Here is a 14688-nt window from a genome sequence, read left to right on the forward strand (position 1 = left end):
AGAAAATCTTTGGAGGGAGTTGAAAGTCCATGTTGCCCAGCAACAGCCCCAAAACATCACTGCTCTATAGGAGATCTGGGCCAAAATGCCAGCAACAGTGTGTGAAAACCTTGTGAAGACTTACAGAAAACATTTTACCTCTGTCATTGCCAACAAAGGGTATATAACAAAGTTTTGAGATACATTTTTGTTATTGACCAAATACTTATTTTCCACCATAATTTGCAAATAAATTCATTAATAATCCTACAATGTGATTTTCTGGATTTGTTTTCATCTCATTTTGTCTGTCATAGTTGAAGTGTACCTATGATGAAAATTACATGCCTCTCTCATCTTTTTAAGTGGGAGAACTTGCACAATTGGTGGCTGACTATAAATACTTTTTTGCCCCACTGTATATAGAAATTCATTGGTTGCCCCGGTCCCCATTACCTCTGGGGTACATTGGGGGACACAGCCCCTGGTCCATCCATGTTGCCCTGTTTGGCCCTGAAACACTGCTGCTTCTGCCTATATAGGCCCCGATGGGCTCTGTTCAAAACTAGTGCACTGTAAAGGGACAAGGGTGCCATATGAGACGCAGGCCTAGGATCTGTGTCTTTTATAGGGGGGTTGGGGTCAGGTGGTTGGGGTGAAGGATTATTTAACCCTGAATGCTATTCCCCAGTCTATAGGCTCACAGAAGCACCAATCCACCCTGGCCTTCACCCCCTTACCCCCTCACCTGGCCAGTCTCATGGTGAAGCTCCCAGGGCTTGTAAAACTGGGCCAGGGCCAGGAAGAGTGGAGAGGGGGGGATGGGGTCTTGGGAGTGGAGAGTTGACTACTGTCAGAGGAGGGGAGTAGAGAGGGGAAGTGACTGTCGATGAACTCCCCCATCTCATCACCTCTGAGTACATCTCGTCCGGTTCTGGCCCGGGAAGAGAGGGAGGGAGAGAAGGACGCTGGGAGTGTGATGTTTTAAAGGAGCCCCTGGGCTTTCCTCTGGTTCCTGTTCTGTCTGTCTGTCTGTCTGCTGAGTTTACGACGCCAAGGCGGCTGCTCCCGGCTCCAAGGATCCAAGGCCGAGAGGATCCGCCAGAGCAGAGTCACTCACTGACGCCAGCTTATCTCTCTCTTTACCAGTCGACCAAAACACTCAGGGCTCAGCGTTTCGTCTGGCTTACATTAACTAGCTCCTTGTCTACTTCAGAAAGCAGCTTATCTACTCTACGGAACCCGTGCCTTGTCAAACTCGATATTCTCCTGCAGGCAAATGCAGGAGTATTTGTCATTTCAGCACTTCTTCACATTTGATTGTGAAAGACAAGGCAACACTAGTAGTCACACCCTCCCACACGAAGACCACTGAGGTTACCTATTCCTCCGGGCCCACAGGCCGCCTCTCCTTTCCTCTGGTTTCTATTGGTCCTCCCCATCTGTGGTCCTCCCCATCATCTCTCCTCTTCCTCTCTACTCGAGGCTTCTTTCTCCTCCAGGGCCATGGCCTCCTCTCTCTGGTCGTCCTCCCCATTATCTCTACTACTTCCTCTCCTATTGAGGCTTGTAGCTTCCTCCCCATTATCTCTCCCTCCCTGAGCCAAGCTCTTTGGTCCTGGTTTTATGGCAGGGTAGAGAAGGGCCATGAGGAAATGAGCTGACCCCAGGGTCAGGTGTGGAGTCAGAGGGCTGAGACCGGACCACGGCCCACCTCCACCTCTCCATCTCTGTCTCCGATCCACCTCGGTGTGTCTCTCTCTCTCACTCCACCTCTCCCCCAACCCCCCGAACCCAACTGGTCCTGAGAGAGAGAGATAGGAGAGAGAGAGGCGAGAGGGATCGGGGGTTACGAAGGGATAGGACCCCTTCAAGCCTTGACCCTGGACTCATATGCCTTTAATTAAGCTCGATTTGAATTTGTTTACAAGCCCCACTGGTCTTAAATCTTCTGGGTCTGGCCCCACCCTACGGCACCCCAATTCCCCCGTACACCCCTCCAACACCGCCCTCCTTTCTTCCATAGCCCCCTTTTCTTCCACTCCTTTCCTTCTCATCTTTAACATGGTGTTGGACATCTCTTTGTTGCTGTGATTTAACCTGGGCTCAGGGTTACAAGCTATTGGGGAATCCAACAAATAGGAATTTGGGGACTCTCCCTGTAAGGTGTTAATGTGTTGGCGATATGAGGTCTGCTCACCCCACTAAACCTCACCCGTCCTCCCTCTTCTCCAACCTCCTCTTCCTCCCCTGCCCCGTCCCTCCCCTGTCATCAGCCCTGCTCCTCTCCCTCTTCCCACCCCCTCCTCCTCCTCCTCCCCCCTTCTCTCCTCTGCCCCTTCTTACTCTTTTCCCCCTCCTCACCCATCCTCCCCTGTTAGGACCCGTGGCCCTTTATGGCTCCATCAGGCACCCGCCTGGACGACTTACTGCTGACCTCATGACCTACCATTGAGAGCCGTACGAGGAGAGAATCTCTTTCTCTTCTTCCTCCCAGACTCCTCTCCACTATGTCTCCGTCACTGAGCCCTCTTCTGTCTCTCGTTGTCTTTCGTTCCTCTGTCTTCCAGTTGTTTGTCATAACAATTGTAATGTTCAGGGGTGCTTTTGTTAAGTTAATGTGCTGATTGGTGATTCTGTTCACTGTGCCATCCTTTCATTGGTCCAGGAGTCATGTCCAGAGTGCCACAGGGCCTTCAGCAGTGAAAATAAAATAATTTCAAGGCATCCCAACCTTCTCTTCCCCAAATATGTAACGTATAACCCTAACTCTTCCTAACCATCCTCTCAACAATACCCCAGCCTTGATGGCCCCCAACCTACCCCTGTTTACAGCTCTCACGCCCCCAGCCTCGCCAATGCACTGCAGCCCTCAGCCATCCCCTCACCAAAACCCCAGCCCTGCCGCCCACCTCTCTGAATCCCCTCACCTCCAGCGGTTGTAACATGTAAAAGATTTACACAGACCTCAGACGTCTTTATTAGGGGGTTTAGCAGCGTGTTTAGTACAACACAGAATCCCATCAACTGCTTCTATCATATTAAAACATTTACACGTAACCCAGGAGCTGTTACAATGCTCCTTACTAGCATGTTAGCAGAATTCAGCGCTAGCTACGTAAAGCTTGGTCCTGGTCCTGGGGAGTTGAGGGGCTAATTGGATATAGGCTGGGTTAAGTAAATGTTTGACTTCTCCTCTGGGCTGGAGGGACCTGTGGTTAGGAGTGGAGGGAGGGAGGAAGGAGGAGAGTAAATGGATAAGTGTGGACATTTCCATGACAACTAGGACGATGATGTCCCCTTTTGAAATCAATCTATGACATGCATGTAATCAATATTCCAAGGTGCGAGTTTCTCAAAGAAACAGCCCGATCACTGATCCGACTAAAGCTGTTCCTGATATCTGCTGTATATCTGCTGTACTCGGTGCGTATTGCATTTGTTCTAATGGGATGTCGTCTGTCAGGTTTCAGATCCAGAGAGGCACCAGTGATCCACACAACTACAAGAGCCTCGCGGACTGCTTTAGAACCGTCTTCCGCAACGAAGGGTAAGTGTACTGCCAGCCGGTAGACATGTCCACCTTGTTTTAACCGTAATCGCTCCCGGCATAGCTACTCTTCCTGTGCTCGGCACAGTTGAGGTATTCAATGTATACCCTCACGTTTCCCTCTAAAAACAGGTGTGTGTGTTCCTATCTTATTTAGTGTGTAGACCGAAGTAACATGGCAAGATGCACCTGGTGGGAGTTTAACTGAAACGATGGTGACCTCGAGTATAAATGGTCGTTATTGTTTTTCAATCTTTTTTTTTTTTTTCGATCTGCATTTGGATTTCCCTGTTCATTGGCAGGTTAGCATTTTTCCGTCATGAATCTTGTTCTGGAGGCAGCTCTGCAGAGTGGTCACTAGCCGGCACAGCCACAAAGTCATACGATCTGGGTTTAAAACTAACCTTAACCACACTGCTAACCTTAATGCCTGACCCTAACCTTGAATACAGTCGTATGAAAACGTTTGGGCACCCCTCTGAGGCTGCATAATAATTGACTCTGTCCTCACAGAAAATGATCACAGTGGCATGCCATTCATTTTCTAATTAAAGCTGAGTACTGGGGTATTGTCCAGACAAAGATTTTTAGTGTAGGAATATTAAGTTGTATGAAATTAAATCAGATGTGAAAAATAGGCTATGCAAAAATGTGGGCACCCTTGTCATTCTGTTGATTTGAATACCTGTAACTACTTAGCACTGATTAATTGGAACACACAATTGGTTTGGTGAGCTCATTAAGCCTTGGAACTTCATAGACAAGTGCATCCAATCATGAGAAAAGGTACTTAATAAGGTGGCCAATTGCACGTTGTTGTTCTCTTTGACTCTCCTCTGAAGAGTGGCAACATGGGGGCCTCAAAACAACTCTCAAATGACCTGAAAACAAAGATTGTTCAACATTATGGTTTAGGAGGAAGGCTACAAAAATACAAAAAGTGGCAGGCCAAGTAAAATACCGGAGAGGCGAAGGATGGTGCGAACGGTCAAAAACAGTCCACAGACCACCTCCAAAGACCTACAACATCATCCTGCTGCAGATGGTGTCACTGTGCATCGTTCAACAATTCAGCGCACTTTGCACAAGGAGAAGCTGTATGGGAGAGTGATGCGGAAGAAGCCTTTTCTGCACACACGCCACAAACAGAGTCGCTTGAGGTATGCAAACGCACATTTGGACAAGCCCGCTTCATTTTGGAATAAGGTGCTGTGGACTGATGAAACAAAGATGGAGTTATTTGGTCATAACAAGGGACGTTATGTATGGCGGCAAAAGAACACAGCGTTCCAAGAAAAACACTTGCTACCCACAGTGAAATTTGGTGGGGGTTCCATCATGCTGTGGGGCTGTGTGGCCAGTGCCGGTACTGGGAATCTTGTTAAAATTGAGGGTCGCATGGATTCCACTCAATATCAGCAGATTCTTGGGAATAATGTTGAAGAATCAGTCACAAAGTTGAAGTTACGCCGGGGCTGGATATTTCAACAAGACAACGACCCAAAACACTGCTCAAAATCTACCCGGGCATTTATGCAGAGGAACAAGTACAATGATCTGGAATGGCCATCCCAGTCCCCAGACCTGAATATCATTGAGAATCTGTGGGGTGATTTGAAGCGGGCTGTCGGCAGCCATAAAACCTAACTGAACTGGAGATGTTTTGTAGGAAGGAATGGTCCAAAATACCTTCATCCAGAATCCAGACACTCATTAGACTCTAATGATTAGAGGCTTATGGGAAGCGTCTAGAGGCTGTTATTTTAGCAAAAGGAGGCTCTACTAAATATTGATGTGATTTTTCTATTGGGGTGCCCAAATTTATGCACCTGTCTAATTTAGTTTTGATGCATATTGCACATTTTCTGTTAATTCAATAAACCTCATTTCACTACTGAAATATTACTGTGTCCATCAGTTATTTGATAGATCAAAATGAAATTGCTGATCCAAAAATTGTCAGGGGTGCCCAAACTTCTTCATACGACTGTACATTTTAGTTTTCATGAATTTTTCAATATAGCCAAAGTTGACTTTGCAGCTGGCCGGAAAGTATTCAGACCCCTTGACCTTTTCCACATTTTGTTATGTTACAGCCTTATTCTAAAATGGATTGAATCGTTTTTTTTTTCACTCATTCATCTACACACAATACCCCATAATGACAAAGCAAAACCGTTTTTTAGAAATGTTTGCAAATTAAAAATAAAAAAATACTACTTAAATATCACATTTACATATAAGTATTCAGACCCTTTTCTCTGTATTTTGTTGAAGCACCTTTGGCAACAATTACAGCCTCGTGTCTTCTTAGGTATGACGCTACAGGCTTGGAACACCTGTATTTGGGGAGTTTCTCCTATTCTTCTCTGCAGATCCTCTCAAGCTCTGTCAGGTTGGATGGGGAGCTTCGCTGCACAGCTATTTTCCGGTCTCTCCAGAGATGTTCGATCGGGTTCAAGTCCGGGCTCAGGCTTGGCCACTCAGAGACTTGTCTCGAAGCCACTCCTGCGTTGTCTTGGCTGTGTGCTTAGGGTCGTTGTCCTGTTGGTGAACCTTCGCCCCAGTCTGAGGTCCTGAGCGCTCTGGAGCAAGTTTTCATCATGGATCTCTCATCAGACCAGAGAATCTTGTTTCTCATGTTCTGAGAATCCTTTAGGTGCGTTTTGGCAAATTCAAAGCGGGCTGTCATGGGCCTTTTTTACTGAGGAGTGGCTTCCTTATGGCCGCTCTACAATAAAGGCCTGATTGGTGGAGTGCTGCAGAGATGGTTGAACCTGAGCTCAATTTCAAGTCTCATAGCAAAGGGCCCGAATACTTATGTAAATAAGGTATTGCTGTTATTATTTGTAATACATTTGCAAAAATGTCTAGACCTGTTTTCACTTGGTCGTGATGGGATATTGTGTGTAGATTGCTGATGAAAACAAGTGATTGAATCAATTTTAGAATAAGGCTGTAACGTAACAAAATGTGGAAAAAGTCAAGGGGTCTGAATCCTTGACTGTGTCTAAGGGGAAATCACTTAGTTCTGCCTCCAGGACAAAAGACTCGTGGCAATAAATGCCAACCTGCTGTTCATTAGGGAAGTTATCCAACATTTAGTAAATGCTCGGTATCGAGTGCCATTTTGCTACATTTTCAGTAAGAAGAAGTCAGTCTACCTGAAGAGATTTAATGCAACGCATGGGACTTCTTTCTTCCTCTCACTCGCCATCCCTCTGGTGAAAGTGTCGCTCTCTCTCTCTTTCTCTGGTAAAAGTGTCTCTCTCTCCCTCTCTCTCTCTCTCTCTTTCTCTGGTAAAAGTGTCTCTCTCGCTCTTTCTCTCTTTCTCTGGTAAAAGTGTCTCTCTCTCTCTCTCTTTCTCTGGTACAAGTGTCTCTCTCTCTCTTTCTCTGGTAAAAGTGTCTCTCTTTCTCTGGTAAGTGTCTCTCTCTCTCTCTTTCTCTGGTAAAAGTGTCTCTCTCTCTCTTTCTCTGGTAAAAGTGTCTCTCTCTCTCTTTCTCTGGTAAAAGTGTCTCTCTCTTTCTCTAGTAAAAGTCTCTCTCTCTCTTTCTCTGGTAAAAGTGTCTCTCCCTCTCTCTCTTTCTCTGGTAAAAGTGTCTCTCTCTCTCTCTCTCTTTCTCTGGTAAAAGTCTCTCTCTCTCTCTCTTTCTCTGGTAAAAGTGTATCTTTCTCTGGTAAAAGTGTCTCTCTCGCTCTTTCTCTCTTTCTCTGGTAAAAGTGTCTCTCTCTCTCTCTCTCTCTGGTAAAAGTATATCTCGCTCTCTCTCTTTCTCTGGTAAAAGTGTCTCTCTCTCTTTCTCTGGTAAGTGTCTCTCTCGCTCTTTCTCTCTTTCTCTGTTAAGTGTCTCTCTCTCTCTCTTTCTCTGGTAAAAGTGTCTCCCTCTCTCTCTCTTTCTCTTTCTCTGGTAAAAGTGTCTCTCTCGCTCTTTCTCTCTTTCTCTGGTAAAAGTGTCTCTCTCTTTCTCTGGTAAAAGTGTCTCTCTCTCTTTCTCTTTCTCTGGTAAAAGTGTCTCTCTCTCTCTCTTTCTCTGGTAAAAGTGTCTCTCTCGCTCTTTCTCTCTTTCTCTGGTAAAAGTCTTTCTTTCTCTGGTAAAAGTCTCTCTCTCTCTTTCTTTCTCTGGTAAAAGTGTCTCTCTATCTCTCTCTCTGGTAAAAGTGTCTCTCTCTCTCCTTCTCTGGTAAAAGTCTCTCTCTCTCTCTCTCTCTCTCTCTCTCTCTCTCTCTCTCTCTCTCTCTCTCTCTCTCTCTGGTAAGTGTCTCTCTCTCTCTTTCTCTCTTTCTCTGGTAAAAGTGTCTCTCTCTCTCTCTCTTTCTCTGGTAAAAGTCTCTCTCTCTCTCTCTTTCTCTGGTAAAAGTGTCTCTCTCGCTCTTTCTCTCTTTCTCTGGTAAAAGTGTCTCTCTCGCTCTTTCTCTCTTTCTCTGGTAAAAGTGTCTCTCTCTCTTTCTCTCTTTCTCTGCTCTCTCTCTCTCTTCTCTCTCTTTCTCTGGTAAAAGTGTCTCTCTCTCTCTCTCTTTCTCTGGTAAAAGTGTCTCTCTCGCTCTTTCTCTCTTTCTCTGGTAAAAGTGTCTCTCTCTCTCTTTCTCTGGTAAAAGTGTCTCTCTCTCTCTCTCTCTCTCTTTCTCTGGTAAAAGTGTCTCTCTCTCTCTCTCTCTTTCTCTGGTAAAAGTGTCTCTCTCTCTCTCTCTCTCTCTCTCTCTCTCTCTCTCTCTCTCTCTCTCTCTCTCTCTCTCTCTCTTTCTCTGGTAAAAGTGTCTCTCGCTCTTTCTCTCTTTCTCTGGTAAAAGTGTCTCTCTCTCTCTTTCTCTCTTTCTCTGGTAAAAGTGTCTCTCTCTCTCTCTTTCTCTGGTAAAAGTGTCTCTCTCTCTCTCTTTCTCTGGTAAAAGTGTCTCTCTCTCTTTCTCTCTCTCTCTCTCTCTCTCTCGCTCTCTCTCTCTTTCTCTGGTAAAAGTCTCTCTCTCTCTCTCTTTCTCTGGTAAAAGTGTCTCTCTCTCTTTCTCTCTTTCTCTGGTAAAAGTGTCTCTCTCTCTCTTTCTCTGGTAAAAGTGTCTCTCTCTCTTTCTCTCTTTCTCTCTCTCTCTCTTTCTCTGGTAAAAGTGTCTCTCTCTCTCTTTCTCTGGTAAAAGTGTCTCTCTCTCTCTTTCTCTGGTAAAAGTGTCTCTCTCTCTCTCTTTCTCTGGAAAAAGTCTCTCTCTCGCTCTCTCTCTCTCTTTCTCTGGTAAAAGTCTCTCTCTCTCTCTCTCTCTCTCTCTCTCTCTCTCTAAAAGTCTCTCTCTCTTTCTCTGGTAAAAGTGTCTCTCGCTCTTTCTCTCTTTCTCTGGTAAAAGTCTCTCTCTCTCTCTCTCTCTCTTTCTCTGGTAAAAGTGTCTCTCTCTCTCTCTCTCTCTTTCTCTGGTAAAAGTGTCTCTCTCGCTCTTTCTCTCTTTATCTGGTAAAAGTGTCTCTCTCTTTCTCTGGTAAAAGTGTCTCTCTCTCTCTCTTTCTCTGGTAAGTGTCTCTCTCGCTCTTTCTCTCTTTCTCTGGTAAAAGTGTCTCTTTCTCTCTCTTTCTCTGGTAAAAGTGTCTCTCTCGCTCTTTCTCTCTTTCTCTGGTAAAAGTGTCTCTCTCTCTCTTTCTCTGGTAAAAGTGTCTCCCTCTCTTTCTCTGGTAAGTGTCTCTCTCGCTCTTTCTCTCTTTCTCTGGTAAAAGTGTCTCTCTCTCTCTCTCTGGTAAAAGTGTCTCTCTCTCTCTTTCTCTTTTCTCTGGTAAAGTCTCTCTCTCTCTCTCTCTGGTAAAAGTGTCTCTCTCTCTCTTTCTCTGGTAAAGTGTCTCTCTCTTCTCTGGTAAAAGTGTGTCTCTCTCTCTCTCTCTCTTTCTCTCTTTCTCTGGTAAAAGTGTACCTCTCTTTCTCTGGTAAAAGTGTCTCTCTCTCTCTCTTTCTCTGGTAAAAGTGTCTCTCTCGCTCTCTGGTAAAAGTGTCTCTCTGTCTCTCTCTTTCTCTGGTAAAAGTGTCTCTCTCTCTTTTCTCTGGTAAAAGTGTCTCTCTCTCTCTTTCTCTCTTTATCTGGTAAAAGTGTCTCTCTCTCTCTCTCTTTCTCTGGTAAAAGTGTCTCTCTCTCTCTTTCTCTGGTAAAGTGTCTCTCTCGCTCTTTTTCTCTCTTTCTCTGGTAAAAGTGTCTCTTTCTCTCTCTTTCTCTGGTAAAAGTGTCTCTCTCGCTCTTTCTCTCTTTCTCTGGTAAAAGTGTCTCTCTCTCTCTTTCTCTGGTAAAAGTGTCTCCCTCTCTTTCTCTGGTAAGTGTCTCTCTCGCTCTTTCTCTCTTTCTCTGGTAAAAGTGTCTCTCTCGCTCTTTCTCTCTTTCTCTGGTAAAAGTCTCTCTCTCGCTCTCTCTGGTAAAAGTGTCTCTCGCTCTTTCTCTGGTAAAAGTGTCTCTCTCTCTTTCTCTCTTTCTCTGGGGAATGTGTTTTTCTCTCCTCTCTCTCTCTCTGGTGAAAGTGTTTTTCTCCCTCCCTCTGGTCCTGTGACAGGGCCGTGAGACAGAGACAGTGCACAGAGCCAGGTGAAAGTGTGTGCCACTCAGCCTGTTTATGGACAGACGACAGCTTTATTGTGGATATAAAATTGATGTGTGTGTGTTTGTGTGTGTGTGTGTGTGTGTGTGTGTGTGTGTGTGTGTGTGTGTGTGTGTGTGTGTGTGTGTGTGTGTGTGTGTGTGTGTGTGTGTGTGTGTGTGTGCGTGTGCGTGTGCGTGCGCGCGCGCGCATTCCAAGAGGCTGCCTGATGACAGTTGGGGAACTTCTTTGCTGGCTAACAGCCCACCAACCCTGCTACTGTGCATGTGTGTGTATCAGATAAATTCCAATCAAATTTGTATTTGTCACATGCGCCAAATACAACAGGTGCAGTCCTGACAATGAAATGCTTACTTACAAGCCCTTAACCAACGATGCAATTTTAAGAAAAATAAGAGTTAAGAAAATATTTGCTAAATATACTCAAGTTTAAAAAGTAACACAATAAAATAACAATAATGAGGCTATACACAGGGGGTACCGGTACTGAGTCAATGTGCGGGGTTACAGGTTATTTGAGGTGATATGTACACATATGTACGGGAGAAGTGACTATGCATAGATAATAAACAGCAAGTAGCAGCAGTCACTACAAAATAGTTCGGATTTAGTCCCCGGTTCTTTAGCTTAGTGATGAGCTTTGAGGTCACTATGGTGTGTGCGCTCGCGCTCGTGTGCATGCATGCATGCGCGTGTGTGTGTGTGTGTGTGTGTGTGTGTGTGTGTGTGTGTGTGTGTGTGTGTGTGTGTGTGTGTGTGTGTGTGTGTGTGTGTGTGTGTGTGTGTGTGTGTGTGTGAGTATGTGTCTGTATTACTATTTATTTATACTTCACTGTATCGACTTGTAAATAACCATTTGATGACATAGCACATTTCATAGTACATACGTTACTGCTAGTTTTACTCCTACTTTTATACTTTTAAATATGTGTTTACCACTCACCTTATTGTGTTACTGGTGTTACTTGTGTGCTCTATGCTCTGATATTTCACCGTTGAGAGGCAGCTTGCAGGTAGGCATGTCATTATATCGCACCATTTACACCCCCACTGTATCCTGTGTAGAGGTTTTATAAACTTCGATTTTGATGGCATTTTTGATTTGATTTGATTCGATTTTTACAGAAAGGATTCTTGGCATTTCAGGAGACAGGGGTGTAAAAAGGGAATGCACCAGTGCTGTGTCTCCGGATATACCGCTCAGAGATGGCATCCCATTGAGCAGGGAACACACCTGCTGGGCAGCAGGAGATGCAGTTCAGTCATTACAGAAAAACAGGCCTTCAAGTTGGTGGTTGAAGATATTACTGGTGTGCTGGGTATTTGGTGGCATTGATGCCTCTCAGCCAGCTAGGAGTGACGCAAAAAACAACAACATGCAATTAAGTTGACTTTCTGCCAGCATCCAGTCCCACACCCCTACCCGCATCAGTCAGCCTGCTGTCCTCGGCTCCTGCACATGCTACTCCACCACATGGGCCTCTGTCCTCCCCACCTGTGGTCTGATATTTCTCAGTCAACCTGCTGTCCTCTGTTCCTTACAGGCTTGGCATTCTAGGCCTATTCTGATGGAACCAGCGATCAGTCTATCTGCATTTTCAGCTAAATACAGTTGGAAGTCGGAAGTTTACATGCACCTTAGCCGAATACATTTAAACTCAGTTTTTCACAATTCCTGACATTTAATCCTTGTAAAAATTCCCCGTCTTAGGTCAGTTAGGATCACCACTTCATTTTAAGAATGTAAAATGTCAGAATAATAGTAGAGAGAATGATTTATTTCAGCTTTCATTTTTTTCATCACATTCCCAGTGGGTCAGAAGTTAACATTTACTAAATTAGTATTTTGTAGCATTGCCTTTAAATTGTTTAACTTGGGTCAAATGTTTTGGGTAGCCTTTCACAAGCTTCCCACAATATGTTGGGTGAATTTTGGCCGATTCCCCCTGACATGGCTGGTGTACCTGAGTCAGGTTTGTAGACCTCCTTGCTCACACATGCTTTTTCAGATCTGCCCACAAATGTTCTATAGGATTGAGGTCAGGGCTTTGTGATGGCCACTCCAATACCCTGACTTTGTTGTCCTTAAGCCATTTTGCCACAACTTTGGAAGTATGCTTATGGTCATTGTCCATTTGGAAGACCCATTTGTGACCAAGATTTAACTTCCTGACTGATGTCTTGAGATGTTGCTTCAATATATCCACATAATTGTCTTTCCTCATGATGCCATCTATTTTGTGAAGTGCACCAGTCCCTCCTGTAGCAAATCACCCCAACAATATGATGCTTCCACCCCTGTGCTTCACGGTTGGGATGGTGTTCCTTCAAACATAACGATGGTCATTATGGCCAAACAGTTCTATTTTTGTTTCACCCGACCAGAGGATATTTCTCCAAAAAGTACGATCTTTGTCCCCATGTGCAGTTGCAAACCGTAGTCTGGCTTTTTTATGGCAGTTTTGGAGCAGTGGCTTCTTCCTTGCTGAGCAGCCTTTCAGGTTATGTCGATATAGGACTCGTTTTACTGGGGATATAAATACTTTTGTACCTGTTTCCTCCAGCATCTTCACAAGGTCCTTTTCTGTTGTTCTGGGATTGATTTGCACTTTTCGCACCAAAGTACGTTCATCTCTAGGAGACAGAACATGTCTCCTTCCTGAGCAGTATGATGACTCCGTGGTCTCATGGTGTTTATACTTGCGTACCATTGTTTGTACAGATGAATGTGGTACCTTCAGGCGTTTGGAAATTGCTCCCAAGGATGAACCAAACTTGTGGAAGTTTTTTAAAAACAATGTTTTTTCTGAGGTCTTGGCTGATATCTTTTGATTTTCCCATGATGTCAAGCAGAGTCCGTGAGTTTGAAGGTGGGCCTTGAAATACATCCACAGGTACACCTCCAATTGACTCAAATGATGTCAATTAGCTTATCAGAAGCTTCTAAAGCCATGACGTGTATGTAAACTTCTGACCCACTGGAATTGTGACACAGTGAATTATAAGTGAAATAATCTGTCTGTAAACAATTGTTGGGAAAATGACTTGGGTCATGCACAAAGTAGATGTCCTAACCGACTTGCCTGTGGAGTGGTTGAAAAACGAGTTTTAATGACTCCAACCTAAGTGTATGTAAACTTCCGACTTCAACTAAATATATAATTGTAATTATTTGTGTTTAATTGTTTCTCCCTCTATGGTGTTTAAATGTATTACTCTTTTTCAAGCTTATACAGCCTAATTTTTCATTGATTTAGGCAGTAGCGGTGCGTGTGTAAAATCACTGGGGAAGCCAAGCCTGAATTTTTTTCCTTCCGTATTACAACCTATGTGTTGTGATAATTGCGTTGTTTGTTCTATAACATGTTAGTTCATATGCCTTGACACTGATATATAGGCCTGACACCGTACACAACCCGCCCTCACGTCATCATGCGCAAATAGATTTTTTTTTTCCCCACACCAAATGTGATCGCATTTACGCAGGTTAATATATCAAAACAGACGGAACCAATTATATTAATTTGGGGACAGGTCGAAAAGCATTAAACATTTATGGCAATTTAGCTAGCTAACTATTTTGTCCTGGGATATAAATGTTGAGTTGCTATTTTACCTGAAATACACAAGGTCCTCTACCCCGACAATTAATCCACACATAAAACGGTTAACCGAACCGTTTCTAGTCATATCTCCTCCTTCCAGGCTTTTTCTTCTTTGGACTTTAAATGGCGATTGGCATCTAACTGTCATAGTTACCACGACGACCGACCAAACTCAGTTCATATTTCAATCACCCACGTGGGTATAACCAATGAGGAGATGGCACGTGTGTATCTGCTTCTATAAACCAATGAGGACATGGGAGATGCAGGATTTGCATCGTGTTCTGCGCCACAAATAGAAGTGACTTCTATTTTAGCCCTTGGCAACGCAGATGCTCGTTGGAGCTAGAGCAGTGTGGGTGCAATAATTGAATAACATGTATGTTTAAATTTATTTTGCAGCGCTCGCATTGTGGTCAGCATGGAAGGCAGAATAAATTCAACCACACCTTTATTTCATCACTAAAAGATACCAAAAACGATTTAGTCCAATCAACGTGAACTAAATATGATGTGGCTGTCCATGGCACTGATTTCTCTGGGTGGGTGCAAGTATAAAAAACATGTTGACTCACCCTACTTGTAGAGAAATGCCAATGCCGTTCTTCTCTCTTTCATGTTGACGAAACGGTCTATGACTCTGTCATACACGCTTTTAGTTTTTGTTGTCCTAGTCTACCTGGCTAAAATGCTTGCTCTCTAGCCTAACTTCCTTTCATGGGCAACGATGCGCCAGTCCAGCTAGATAACATTACATCTTCATCTAGCTACTTATTGAACTTCCATCCTCTCAGGCCAGGGGCACAACAATGTACAAATTAATGATTGGATCAGAATACCATTACGGAGAATTAAGTAAAACCACAAGCTAACTAGCCACCGGAGGACAACGACACAAGGAGATGCAACAATGACGTTGGGCTTCTAAGGTGATGTGATTGGTGTGAAGCCAAATCCAACACTTTTTTTTTTGGTGCACCAGGACCAACGTTACCTCCAA

The 14688-nt window shown here is 44.3% G+C and overlaps 1 protein-coding gene across 1 annotated transcript in view; it reads left to right on the plus strand.

Annotated features, from left to right (window-relative positions):
- The window catches only part of slc25a21 (solute carrier family 25 member 21), an 86662-nt gene that overhangs the window by 37227 nt on the left and 34747 nt on the right, over nucleotides 1-14688 (plus strand). The window contains exon 3 of the mRNA XM_052485223.1: nucleotides 3446-3529. Coding sequence (XP_052341183.1) covers nucleotides 3446-3529 — 84 coding nt within the window. The remainder of the gene's footprint in view (nucleotides 1-3445; nucleotides 3530-14688) is intronic.

The sequence above is a fragment of the Oncorhynchus keta genome, chromosome 29 (assembly GCF_023373465.1).
Source record: "Oncorhynchus keta strain PuntledgeMale-10-30-2019 chromosome 29, Oket_V2, whole genome shotgun sequence".
Classification (NCBI taxonomy): Eukaryota; Metazoa; Chordata; class Actinopteri; order Salmoniformes; family Salmonidae; genus Oncorhynchus; species Oncorhynchus keta.